Here is a 14,382-nt window from a genome sequence, read left to right as displayed (position 1 = left end):
GCTAGGGATGCTTTATTTACATGTAAGAACACACCCCCACCATAAGAGGGGGAAAACAGTACTTAATTAGCCCATGGGTGGGGGAAGAACTCCAGGTATTAAAGTTTATTGGTTGAAAGACACCAAGACATCTCCTGAGCATGGAGTGGGTGTTTCCAGGAATCCCAGGGTGCTTGCTGAACAAGGTTCTTGTCAGGAAAGGCCTGTAGTCTCTCTGAGGGCTATGTGACACTCCTGAGGGGATCTGGGTGTCCTAGGTCAGGTGGAGGGGGAACCCAGCTGGAAAGGGAGTCTAATCTTATACAGAGCTCAGAGGTGACCCAGAAATGCCAGACTCAGACCTTATTAGAAGGGTCTCACAGTATAATACTCTTTTTTTTTTTTTTTTTTTTTTTTTAAGATTCGTTTTTAATCCCAGCACTTGGGAGGCAAAGGCAGGTGGATCTCTGTTAGTTTGAGGCCAGCCTGGTCTACAGAGTGAGTCCAGGACAGCTAAGGCTACACAGAAACACCCTGTCTTGAGAAATCAAAACCAAAGCAAACAAAACCAAAAAAAGGGTTGTTTTTATTTATGTGTATGTGTGTTTGTCTTCGTGTGTGTGTGTGTGTGTGTGTGTGTGTGTGTGTGTGTGAGCGCGCGCGCGCGCACACGCGCTCATGTGTGTGCACCATGGTCTTAACCACTGAGCCATCTCTCCAGCCCCTATATCTCCAGTTTTTTTTTTTTGTTTGTTTGTTTTTAACTTTTGAAATTTACTTATTAACTTACTCTTTTTTTTTTTTTTTTTGAGACAGGGTTGCTCAGTGTAGCTCTGGCTGTGTCAGATCTCGTTGTATAGACCAGGCTGGTCTCTAACTCACAGAGATCCACCTGCCTCTGCCTCTGCCTCTGCCTTGCTAGTGAGAGTTGAAGGTGTGTGCCACCATGCCAGGCTCATATAACTTCCTTGTGAGTTTCAAAGCTTTCTGAACCTGGTTTTCTTCCTCATATGTGCCCTGTGTGTGGTACCATGTATAAATGGGTATTCACATGTGTGAGCTCACATGTGCAGGTACCTGTGCAGCCTAAAGTTGACATGGGGATCTTCCTCAGTCACTCTCCACCCTATTTATTGAGGCAAGGTCTCTCACTGAACCTGGGGCTGGCCAAGCCCAGCTGGTTTGGCTAGCCAACTTGCTCCTGAGAGCAAGCTCTGGGATTACAGATGACTGTCATGCCTTTTTGGCTTTTAGGAAGGCTGTAGAGATCCCAACTCCAGTCCCCACATTTGCACACAAGTGCTGTCTCCACTGAGCTGTCTCCCCAGCCCCAGGCCTGGTAAGTGTCATTGAGTTCACCAAGTCTTGTGAGCCTTCTTCTAAGAAGGAATGTGCAGTGGGTGTCGATGTGGGTGGGTGCAGGTCCCTCTCGGAAGCTGGCGGTTTCAGAGCTCCTGAAGCTTCAGGTATAGGTGGCTGCGAACCACCTGACGTGTTCTGGGAACTGAACTCGTAGCCTCAGCAAAAGCAGTCCATACTTCTCACCGCTCAGCCATGTGTCTAGCCCCTGTGGTGGTTAGTTTGGATTGTGGACATGACTCAACAGAGAATTACCTAGGAGGAAAGTCTTTGTTGCAGGATATTTGATCCCGTTGTGATCCCCAAGACTGAGAACAGTAAAAACCTGCCTTTTGTTTATTGTGCCTCAGCCCTAGCACACACCTTTAATCCAAGAGCTTTCTGTACACAGGATTTAATAAAGTTAACCCTAGGTCAAGAGGCAGAGCAAGTACCCAGCTGACAGGGGTTATCAGAAAGGAGGGAGTTTGAGAGAAGGGTATTTAAGACAGCGGGAGTAGAAGGGGCTTTAGCTTTCTAGCTCTTGAGCTTTAGCTCTCTGGCTCTTTGGGCTTTTTGAGCTTTGAGTTAGCAAGTCTTTGGCCTTCTGCTTTTGGCCTTTTTTCTCCTGGGCTGTCAGCTAAGCTAGTGAGCATTTTTGGCTTTTTCCATCAGGAGGTGAGCAGAGACGGAAAGCCATCTGGGTGTTTTCTCTGCCTTCTGAGCTAGCAGGTTTCCCCCCAGCATCTGGTAAAATAGAACGGTTGGGATTTTCATTCTTTTATAACAAGTCTCAATGAAGAATTGTTGACATTAGGGAAAAGGGGTGGAGTAAGCCAGCTGAGCGCTAGCGCGCATGCAAGGGTTCACTGCTTTGCTCACAACTGTGGATGTAATTAATGTAACTGCTTCAAGTTTCTGCCACCCTAAGTCCCCTGAGAGATGGACTGTCGCCTGCAACTGTGAGCCAAACAATCCCTCTCTCCCTTAATTTGTTTTTATCAGGGTGCTTTGCCACTGCCATGGGGACAGAACCCAGAACTAATGCTTCAGTCCACAGCTGTATATCCCCTCATCTTACAGAACGGAAGCCCCAAACCATTAAAAGCCATCTCCACACAGCTGCCTCATCTTAGGCCTTGGCGTCCACTGTTTTTCTGTCTGTTTCTGTGACTCGGACTAATGTAAGCACCTCATGTATATGAAATCATGAGCTATTTTTTCTTTTATGGCTGGCACAATGCTGTCAAGTTTCACCCATGTTGTACCATGTCAGAATTTCCTTCTTTAAAAAGCATTATTTACTTATTTAGATGGGAGCTCACGTAGAGCAGGCTGGCTTCCAACCTACTTTAGAGCCAAGTTTCACCTTGAATTCCTGCCCTTTGAAGGAATGGGCTGGGGGGCTGGAGAGATGGCTCAGAGGATAAGAGCACTGATTGCTCTTCCCAAAGGTCCTGAGTTCAATTCCCAGCAACCACGTGGTGGCTTACAACCATCTAAATGTGAAATCTGGTTCCCTCTTCTGGCGTGCAGGTGTACATGCTAACACACATTGCATAAGTAATAAATAAATAAATAAATATAAAAAAAAAGAAGAAGGAATGGGCTGGAATAACAGGCACGTACTATCGTGCTTGGCTTTCTTGCTTTCGAAGGCTTCATAATATTCTAGTGCGTGTGTGTTCATGTATGTGTGTGTGTGTTTGTGTATATGTGTGTATGTAATGTTCATAATTCATTCATTGATAAACACTTTGGTTGCTTCCACGTTTCAGCTACTGAGAGTAATAGCTGTTGTGAATGTGGTTATAGAAACATCTCAGGTGTGGTGGCTCATATCTGAATCTCAGGACGTGGGAGGCTGAGTCAGGAAAACTCTTATGGATTTGAGACCAGCCTGAAGTGTATTGTGTAAAGGTCTTGATTGCTTTCTGCCATTTAAAAAATTAGATTATTTAGTGTACAGTGGGGATGGCACATGCCTTTAAGGTATTTGTCTGAGTATCATATCCAGAAGGGCTCCTCTACAAGGGAGTTAGAATAATTGCGACACGTTTAATTAGGCACACCAGACATCAAAGGCCTGCACACAAATAACTCACTGATGTTTCCTTACAGGTTCTCACTTTACGAATCGGGAATCATCCAGGTGTCCTGAACCCTAGTCCCTCTGTGGAAACGGTGCAGGTGCATTTCATCTGTGCCCACCCTGCCAGTATGTTGGTGACACCAGTGTATAAGGTGGCAGCTGGCACCCAGCCATGTCCTCTGCCACAGTACAACAAACAGCTGGTAAGTGCAAACTGTGCTTCTAATTCACGTGGCACTTTTGTGTCAGATGCTTTCAGGATACAGGATCTGAAATGCAGCTTCTGTCTGTCAAAGGGAGGGTGTTTGCTACTCATCTCAGACAGGTTTTGGGGCAAGTAACTAAGTTACAACTGTGGACATTTAGGGACCTGGCTCTGTACTGTGCTGGGGAACTGTGGCTGCAGCCAACTGAGTCTCTCATGAACATCTTCCCTATCAGCTCTCTCGTGAGCATCATAACTGAGTCAGAAAAGTCACTTCTACTGCAGATGCGCCATGAAGACTGGTGGTAAACAAAGCCGGCATAGTGGCACAGAGGTGGGATCCCTCTCTAGGAGAACACAGCCAGCCTCAGACTTGCAACTCTTCTGCTTCAGCCTCCTAAGTGCTGCTATTACAGGAGTCTACTGTCACAGCTTCCCCTCCTTTTTTTTTTTTTTTTTTTTTTTTTCATATTTTCTATGTAGCTGAGGATGACCCTGTTCCTGTATTCTAAGTTTTAGTGCAGGCATTTTCTCAAATGAGAATCCCTTCTCCCAAATGACTGTAGCTTGTGTCAAGTTGACATAAAACTAGGCAGCCCAGGGACTAAGTGTGCCTACACCCAACACCAACACAGCAACTGTAACATTGAAGGTGTCCCTTGCCACCTTTCACGTGTAGTTATCAACCTCTGAGGGGAATGAAGCACTAGAGACCAGCATTTGAAGAGCTTCTTGCCTACTCATGACTTCTATCCAGGTAATGCAAAACAACCCTCAGCCAGAGACGCTGTGATCTGTAATGACCAATAGCAATAGCCAACTTGAAAGGATTTAGAATCTCAGCAGAGACACATCTCTAAACAAGTCTGTGAGGGAACATTCATACAATGGGTCAAAGAACAAATCACCAAGTAATTTAGAAAGGATTTTGATGGCATAAAGAGGCATGGCAGCAGGAAGAGCTGAGAGCTTACAAAAGCTGAGAGCTTGCAAACAGGAAGCAGAATGGGAGCACTGGGAATGGCACCATCAATGCTCTACCCCACCCCCAATGACATACTTCCTCCAACAAGGCCACACCTCTGAATCCTTCCCAAATAGTTCCACTAACTGGGAACCAAGTATCAGGAGCCAGATCAACCCAAGACTTTCTCAGAGGCCCTGATCATGAGTAGTTGAAGGAGTCAAAGTTGCAGTTTCTGGGGACCAGACTCTTCCTGCTAGACCATGGTTATCAGTCCTGAGGTATCCCATGTTTTCATGGCCAACACTGTCAGACTTAGCTCTCTGCTGACCTTGGCTGTTCTCCCCCACCCCCACTCCTAGAAATACTATATTCAAGCTGTGTGTCTTAATAAACTTTCTTGGCACCATCATCAGCTTAATCAAGACCTCTTGGTCCCTATTAGGACCAATGAAATGATGATGTGCACAGATTTTATATGAAAGAGGTTTATTGGATGGAGATGAAGAGAGAGAGACATGATAGAGAAGAGAAAGGGGGCGCCCCGACAGAGAAAGGGGAGAGAGCAGGAAAGCAAGAGAGTAAGAGGGTAAGAGGGCAAGGGAGCAACAAAGTGGTTGGTTGATCCTTTTAAGGAGCAACTTAACCACACCTGTCAGGTGTGGCTACCTGGTGGGTGACACATGATGACATCATAGGTTGCTAGGCAACCCAGAAGCAGGCTGCCAAAATACTAATAGGCCCAGCTATTGCTTTTGTCTTTTTTACTTGTCTTCATTTCTCATCCCATCCTCCTACTCAATAACTCCTCTACTATGACCCTAAAATTTCTGCCAGTTAGGGACAACCAAGTATTCAAACACATGAACCTGTGGAGACACTTTTATTCAAACCAGCAGTGCTATATGCAGGCCACATGTGTATAGTACACGGGAAGGCTGTGGTGGCACCAGGAGAAATCAGGTGCACAGACAGTGCTCAGCAGATCTTGAGCAGTCAAGCAGCCTCTGCAACCCACTGGCTTCCCTGCCACAGCCATCACACTGCTCGTACTGTTGTCTGCCATCTGCTACTTTTGCCAGCTCCTGTTACCAGCTCAGCCACACTACTCAAAGTAGGCAAGGGAAGAGGTGTTTTGTTTTTATTTTATTTTATTTATTTATTTTAAGACAGGGTTTCTCTGTGTAGCCCTGACTATCCTGGAACTAGCTCTGTAGACTAAGCTGACCTCAGACTCACAAAGATTCCCCCTTCCTCTGCCTGGGGTTAAAAGCCACCATGGTCTGGCCAGTTTAGAGGTCTTTACGAGACATGATGTTGCCCAACACCAGGGAAGGTATCATAGAAGAAAGTTTCCCAGGGACCACCATGCCTTTTAAAAATTTGGGTGTGGTGACATACATCTTTAATCCTAGGACTCATGAGGCAGAGGTAGGTGGATCTCTGTGAGTGTGATGCCAGCCTGGTCTACAAAGCAAATTCCAAGACAAGCAAGACTGCTATACAGACAAACCCTGTCTCCAAAACAAACAAGAAAGAAAGAAAGAAAGAAAGAAAGAAAGAAAGAAAGAAAGAAAGAAAGAAAGAAGAAAAGGGCCACGATGGAGAGCATAATTTTAATCCCAGCACTGGGGATGGGGATGCAGAAACAGACAGATCTCTGAGTTGGAGGACAGCCAGGGCTACAGAGAAGCCCTGTCTTGAAAAACCAAAAATAGCCAGGCAGTGGTGGTGCACACCTTCAATCCTAGCACTTGGTAAGCAAAGGCAAGTGGATCTCTGTGAGTTCAAGGCTGGCCAGGTCTACAGAGTGAGTTCCAAGACAGCCAAGGCTACACAGAGAACCAAAAACCTGCCTCAAAAAACCAAAAATACGTAATACATAATACATACATACATACATACATACATACATACATACATACACATATATACATTCATATATGCATACATACATATCAGTCCTAGAAAGATGGCTCAGCAATTAAGAGCACCTGCTGCTTTTCCAAAAGACCTGGGTTCAACTCCCAGCACCAATGTCAGGAGGCTCACTCCTGTAACTCCAACACCAGGGACTCTGACACCCTCTTCTGGCCTCTCTGGGCACCTGCACACACATGGTTCATGCACACTTAGGTATACATGAATACACATAAATAAGCATGAAAGTGTTTTTTAAAAATTAAATCAATAAAAGCCTTAAAAAGATGTAAAAGACATTTGTGGGATTATTCTCAGAAAATGAGATATTGACTCTGTACTTAATAATATTACATTAATGTTAACACTCTTTTTCTTTTCATCTTTGTGTATGTGCCCATAGATGTGCTTGGGAATAGAAGGGGAGGTCCAAGCAAAACCATGGGTATCAGCCCTTGCCATCCATCATGTTTGAAACATTCTTCTTTACCATTGCATAGACGCTAGCTGCCCTCCTGGCTTCAGGGATTGTCTTGTCTCTCTTTCCTGTCGCTGCAAGGGTGTGAGGATGACAGGCTTTATGCAGGTTCTGGGGCTCTGAATTCAGGTCCTTTGCTGGCAGCACAAGCACTCTAAAACCCACAAATAACTGATTGAGAGTTGTTGCTGCTCGGGCTGGAGAGACGGCTCAGCAGTCAAGAGTACTGTCTGCTCTTCCAGAGGTCCTGAGTTCAATTCCCAGCAACCACATGGTGGCTCACAACCATCTTTAATGGACTCTGATTCCCTCTTCTGGTATTCATGAAAATGAAACACTCATATACGTAAAAAAAAAAAAAAAAAAAAAAAAGAAAAAGAGTTTTTGCTGCTCATTCAGAGAAACTGAGTTCGGTTTCCACACCCACATCAGGCAGTTCACAGCTACCTGTAACTGCAGCTCCAGAAGAGCCAGTGATCATGTCTAGCTCAGTTAGGATTTTGTCGCTGTGAAGAGACACCATGACCGAGGCAGCTCTTATAAAGGAAAACATTTAATTGGGTCTGGCTTACAGTTTCGGAGATTTAGTCTATTATCGCCACGGTGGAACCTGATGGTGTGCAGACAGACATGATATGGAGAAGGAGCTGAGAGTTCTACAACTTGGTTCACAGGAAGCAGAAGGAGACTGCCACATTAGTTGTAGCTCGAGCAAGCATATGAGGCCTCAAAAGCCCACCCCCAGTGACACACTTCCTCCAACAAGGCCACACCTCCTAATAGTGCCACTCCCTATGGCCAAGCATCCACACACCTGAGGCTATTACGAATAGGCGCTATTCCTATTCAAAGCAGCACACTGTCTAATCTCAGTGAGTACCTGCATACACACAAGGATATATACAAAACAAAAAATAAAGCTAAAAAATATTTTTTAAGTATAATAGTATTATTTTGTTTGTTTAAATAGAAAAATGTTCTCTTTCTTTGGAAATTTTTTGGGGGTTGGGAGAAAAGTGCTATGATAGCTACATCATTCAGAAAACAAAATACCACAAACAAACAAAAACCCGTTCCAACCCCCTGACTGTGAGGAAGAAAGGGAAGAGAAAGTATAGACACCACAGGTTAACAACTGCTGGACCAGGTGAAGTTTAAAAACTGTCAAAGGAGAAAGATGAGACAAGACATGATTCCCCGCTTCAAAGATAGCTTGTCACCCCTACTGAGTTTTTAAAAACTAAGTTATTGTATATGTTCATGTGTTGTGTGTGTGTGTGTGTGTGTGTGTGTGCGCGCGCGCACATGCTTGTCATGGTCTGTGTGTGGAAGTCAGAGACAACATTGTGAGGTTGGTTCTCTCCCTCCACCTTTATGTGAGTTCCGGGGACAGAACCCATTCCTTTGTGGCAAGGCCTTTATCCACTGAGTTGACCTGATGGCCCTGATTTTTTATCTTTTATTTTCATGCAGATTCCTGTGTCCAGCTTGAGGGACTCTGTCCTGGAACTAGCAGTATTTGATCAACACGGGAGGAAGTTTGATAATTTCAGCTCATTGATACTAGAATGGAAATCTTCCAACGAGACACTAGCCCACTTTGAAGATTCTAGGGCAATGGAGATGGTGGCCAAAGATGATGGCAGTGGGCAGACCCAGTTGCACGGTACCGTAAAAAGTTTGCAAATGTTTGCTAACTGGTTCACACAGATTCCTTATGAGCAGTTGTTTGCTTCTAAATTTCATCGTGTTTATGCTTTTTTACAGAAAAGCATATAGGTAGGACTGACAGTGCTGTTTGGCGATAGAACATGTGCATAGCCTGGGTGAGACCCTGGGACCTATCCCCAGCGTTGAGAAGTGGAGAGGGGGCTGGTAGAAAGGGAGAGAAAGAGAAGCGGGGCGGGGTAGCTGGGAACATTATCCATTTGGTGGTGTTTTCTAACTACGCGTGAAGCCCTGGAGTCGATCCTTAGCACTCTACAAGCAGCATGGTCTCAGCCCTTTGGAAGTAGAGGCAGGAGGATCACTGGCCTGAGCCACCTAGACGCCTCAGTAATTACAGGTGAAGCCTGGAGACCTGAGTTGGATTCACAGAGCCCACTGAAAGGTAGGAGAGAACTGACTCCACAAAGTTGTTCTCTGGACCTATAGTCCTACATACTTTTTTCTGCTTTGATGGCCAAGACTATGTAAACATATCCTGAAAACTGGAGGCCTTGTAGGCCCTTATTGCCACTTGGCCAGGCTCAGGTCAGTGTGTTCTTTCACCACCCCGCTTCACTTTGGCTAAATCAGCTAGCTGTATGTCTTCACAAATTTCCTGCTGGCAAGGTTCTAGCGTTTGAAGGTGATGATGAAGTCTGTGTGTTTTGGAGCTATGCCATCACTTGTTAGAAACAAGAAGATGTGTGACTACTTCAGAGGCAACAGCTGAGGGAGGCTGTGGGTAAGATTTATTCATAGGGTCAGGTCCTCCAGCCCTGGGCATCATGCACAACAGACAGGCTACTGGAAATGCAAAGGAGGAGGTGAGGGGAATCCTGAGGCTCACATAAAGATGAGGACAATGGTGAAGGGTGACAATGGCTGATGTCACACCTATTTATACCCTGCTTTGACGCTGTAAGCAGGTTTGGAGCCTTCCTCTGCCAGGTCTTCCCTAGAAGATAAGTGAAGCTATCAGAGATGGCTCACTTAAGAGCACTGTCTGTTCTTCCAGAGGTCCCTGGTTTACTTCCCAGCATCCATATGGCAGCTCAAAACTGCCTGCAACTCCAGTTCCAGGGACTTCCACACCTTCACACAGACATGCCTGCAGGCAAAACACCAATACACATAAAATAAAAATAAATAATGTTAAAAAAGAACCCCTTCTAAAATGTCCCTCTATTACTGCTGTTTATAAATTGAAAATTTACACATAAAAATATCCTCCTGTATTTGCTTTCAGCCCATTTTTGGATTTATAGGCCATTACAGGAAGAAGGAATTTTAGGTTTTGCCTGGCCCAATTTCACAAGAAACTAAGCGGTCAATTTTTGGCTTAAAATTGCCTAGCAGGTTCAGAACAAACCCAAACCCTCCAGCATTTTTCTCTCCACAATAAAATGCCATTTGGAAAAAAACTGAGACAACCCTGAGATTTCTGGAGTCTCTTTGCCCTGGGCGTTACTGTTTCTTACAGTGTTTTCCTGCTTTAGGTCATCAGATCCTTAGAGTGCACCAGATAAAGGGGACTGTGCTCATCGGAGTCAACTTTGTGGGCTACACAGGGAAGAAGAGCCCATGCGTGAGTGAGAACTAGGCTTTAGGGCCTGGCATGGCAGCACCTGGCTGCAGTTCTAGCCTGGGCTAGTGAGATCCTATTTCAAAACTCAGTGGTAGAGAGTAAGACGGACAGATGGGGGTCGGGGGGAGAGAAAGAGAGCACAAAGTGGAGTGGGCACTAGGGTCTGGGGAGAGTTGGGGGAGGGGTAGATATGACCAAAAATAATGTATGAAGTTCTCAAAGAACTAATAAAAATAAGGAAGGAAAGAAGGGGAGAAAGGGAAGAGAACAAAAAGGAAGAGATGGAAATTAACTCGGGTTTAAAGCTGCTCTCTAAGTCATTAGCTGGCATGTTCTTCCTGAGTCAGAGGTTCTGCTCTGCTCCCTCCCTGGCTAGAACATTTCCAACTCACCAAGATCTGCGATGGTGGAGTTGCTCCTGGCAGAGGACGTCACGATACAGCCTGAGAATGCCACCATCTACAACCATCCTGACGTGAAGGTGAGGCACACAGGTCCCTCACAGGAGACCGCTGTGGTAAGGCAGCAACATGCTTCACCTGCTGTTGAAAATCAATACCGTGCTGGAGAGATGGCTCAGTGTGGTTCAGAGCACTGGTGGCTTTTCCAGAAGTCCTAAGTTCAAGTCCCAGCACCCACATGGCTGCTCACAACCGTCTATAACTTTAGTCTCATGGGATCCAATGCTCTCTTCCAGTATGCAGACAAAACACATAAATAAATAATAATATATATATTTTTTATTTTTAGTCTTTTGAGACAGGGTTTTCCTGTGTATCACTGGCTGTCCTGGACTCACTTTTTTAGAGTAGGCTGGACTTGAACGCACAGAGATCCTCCTGCCTCTGCCTCTCTGAGTGCTGGAATTAAAGGCATACACCACTGTGCCCAGCTTATAAGTAAATTTAAAAAAAAAAAAAATCAAACACATGGGCTGGAGAAATGGCTCAGTGGTTAAGAGCACTGTCTGCTCTTCCAAAGGACCCTGGTTCAATTCCCAGCACCCACATGGCAGCTCTCAACTGTCTGTAACTCCATTTTCAAGTGTCTGACACCCTTACACCAACACACATAAAATAAAATTAAATTATTTTTAAAAATCAAACACACACACACACACACACACACACACACACACACACGGCACGAAGGATGAATTGCAGTGTCATTTGGAGTCAGTCTGTGGCAATTCACATGCTGTTGTCTGTCTGTTCGCTGTTCTTTATTTAGGTAGAAGTCATCACCTTAGTCCATAAACCAGAAAGAATGCGGCATTGTTTGTCTGGCTTTTCTGTAGGAAATATTTAACCTTGTGGAAGGATCTGGCTACTTTCTGGTCAACAGCAGTGAGCAAGACATTGTCACCATCACTTACATGGAATCAGAAAGCTCTGTCCAGGTGGGTTGATGAAGCTTCTCAACTGACAGTTTCAGGTCAGAGCACTTTTTGTTTGTGTGTTAACTTATGGTGTGTGTGTAGTGGTATGTGTGTGTTTGTGTGTATGATTGTGTGTTTCTGTGTGTGGTGTGTGTACGTGTTGAATGTACATGCTGCAGTGCACTGAGTGGAGGTTAGAGGAGAGTTTGTAGGAGTCAGTCTCAGGCGGTCAGCCCTGTCAGCGAGCACCCTTCCATCTGGGCTGTCTTTCTGGCCCTAGATTTTTAAGACATAGTCTCCAATAGCCCAGGATGACATAGAGCTTATGAAGCCAAGGCTGACCTTGAACGCTGATCCTCTGACTCCACTTCCTAAGTGTTGGTTTTGTAGCTTGGACACACTCTTTTTTCTTTGCATTGTGTTATACATATGGCCATTTCAGTTCAAATGTACTCTGTACCCCCCCCTTCTGGCCCTACCCCTCCCGTCCCCGCTTTGCCTCTGAGATGGTTTGGTATACATATGTGATTCTAGCCGGGTGATGGTGGTGCACCACTTTAATCACAGCACTCAGAAAGCAGAGGCAGGTGGATCTGTGACTTTGAGCCCAGCCTGGTCTACAGAGGAAGCTCCAGGACAGCCACGGCTACACAGAGAAACCCTGTCTTAAAACAAAACAAAAGAAAAGAAAACAAAAAGATTCTATGTGTGTACACAACTTAGACCTCAGAAACAGAGGGAGCATGCAGTCTTTGCCTTCCTGAGACTCCTTTAGGTGAAGGTCTCCATATGCACCCATTGTCTTGCCTGTTTCCGTTGTCTCAGAGGATTACTGCCACTGTCTGCTAACCCTGGCCTAGTTATGGAAGCGGCTGGCCTCTGTATAATCTAACCTTTAGCCTTTGAGACGTACTGCTTAATAAGTTCACCCTTTCCTATGCTTACTGAGCTCTGGACTGGCTGGTTCAACTCAACTGTTCTGGCTGAAACTCCTCTTTCAACTGACTTATTCATTCTGGCTTTTCTCTGGGCCCCTGAATTGCTCTGCTTGGCCTCAAACCAACTCAAGCAATCTGCTCTAATCTTCCTTGCTCCTTCTCATTCTCTGGCTCATTCAGTCTCTATCTGAGTTCTCTCTCTGCAACCTGTTTCTCTATCATTGTCCTAGTAAAACTCCCTCCTCTCTCTCTCTCTCTTAAACATCAATTAAACATCACTTTCAAACATGGGTGTTTCCTTCTACAAACTAACTTTACCTTCATTGTTTGGGGTTAAAGGTGTATTTGTATTCTAGCTGGATCACACAGACCTAGAAGGTCTTTGGATGTGATCTCTTGCCAGAGCAGCCATGTTCTAAATTAAAATTCATCTACAGACATGACTTTGTTCTTCCTTATGGCTGAAAAAAATTCCATTGTATATACATGGCATGTTTTCTTTATCCCCTGTTGCTGAACTCCAAAGCTGATTCAGCTTTGTTAGCTGTGCTGCTGCAAATATGGACGTGCACATGTCTGTGATCCTGACCTGGAGGTCTTTGAGTAAATACCCAGGAGTGCTATAACAGAGGGCCTCTGCCTCTCTGCCTCTCTGCCTCTCTGCCTCTCCTCTGCCTCTCTGCCTCTCTGCCTCTCTGCCTCTCCTCTGCCTCTCCTCTGCCTCTCCTCTGCCTCTCCTCTGCCTCTCCTCTGCCTCTCTGCCCCTCTGCCTATGCCTCCTAAGAGCTGGGATTAAAGGTATGTGCTACCATGCCTGGCTCTTTCAGTGTTTTAGAGGTCTTTAACTTCCTTAGTTAGACATATTCCTAGGTTGTTTTGTTTCATTTCTAACAGATCCTGCCTCAAGTTTATTTGTGAAAATAGCACAGGACACAAACCATGTGGAAGCTGTGTGCTTGTGGATAGGGTGGGGGTCACACTAGCTACCTGCAAACCATGAGAGAGTGCTCACACTAGTCCATCAGTCTTCACATTGGTAGCCAGAGCCCTTTACTGTGGGTCTTTACAGGAGCCTGGGCTGGAGCAGGAGATATCTCGGTCTTGGTTTGGGCTTTGGCCTTTGTTTGACACAGTCTTGGACCCTTAGCTGTGTAACCAGGAATCCCAATTGTTCATGTTTTGAGTACATGGTAAAACAAGTCAATGGACTAGACAGAGCTTGTGGCCGGGACCCTTCAGTGTTGGGCACTCACCCCTTCAGGTGTGGCAAGGGCCTTGACGCCTTGGGACCTCCACCCACTGCCTTCCATACTTTGCCTGACTTCCACCTTTTCTGTGCTTCTTGGCAAAACGCATGTTCTTTAGAAACTTAGGGTTGGTCCCCCGTAAGAGGTTCCTATCCTCGGGCCTAGAAAGATGACTCAGTACTTAAGAGCACTGGCTGCTCTTCCAGAGGACCTGGGTTCAATTCCCAGCACCCACATGTTGGCTCCCAGCTGTTCCTAACTCTAGTTCCAGGGCTCCTCTGGCTTCTGAAGCTTAAACAGCACACGACAATTTACCAATAGAATTTACATCACAGCTGTTGCCATGAGGGGACGTTGGATTTTGTCAAAAGTATTTTCCAAATCTACTGACATAATCATGTGATTTCTGACTTTGAGTCCATGTAGAATGTGTGACATTTATGAACTTGTGCACATGAAGCCAGTTCATTTCTAGACTGAAACCAGTTTGATTACAGGGAACAATCTTTTTGATGTGTTCCTTTTTTTTTTTTTTTTTTAATGTGCATTGG

General features: G+C 45.3%; 1 protein-coding gene across 1 annotated transcript in view; it reads left to right on the top strand.

The window, feature by feature from the left end:
- Nup210l (nucleoporin 210 like) overlaps positions 1-14,382 on the top strand; it is a 93,586-nt gene that overhangs the window by 38,210 nt on the left and 40,994 nt on the right. The window contains exons 16-20 of the mRNA XM_055625113.1: positions 3,439-3,612; positions 8,450-8,642; positions 10,180-10,268; positions 10,645-10,749; positions 11,566-11,667. Of these exons, the coding sequence (XP_055481088.1) occupies positions 3,439-3,612; positions 8,450-8,642; positions 10,180-10,268; positions 10,645-10,749; positions 11,566-11,667 (663 nt within the window). The remainder of the gene's footprint in view (positions 1-3,438; positions 3,613-8,449; positions 8,643-10,179; positions 10,269-10,644; positions 10,750-11,565; positions 11,668-14,382) is intronic.

The sequence above is a fragment of the Psammomys obesus genome, unplaced genomic scaffold (assembly GCF_907164565.1).
Source record: "Psammomys obesus unplaced genomic scaffold, mPsaObe1.curated_primary_1811, whole genome shotgun sequence".
NCBI lineage: Eukaryota > Metazoa > Chordata > Mammalia > Rodentia > Muridae > Psammomys > Psammomys obesus.
Note: the sequence above shows the minus strand (reverse complement) of the source record. Positions and strands in the feature narration are given on the sequence as shown.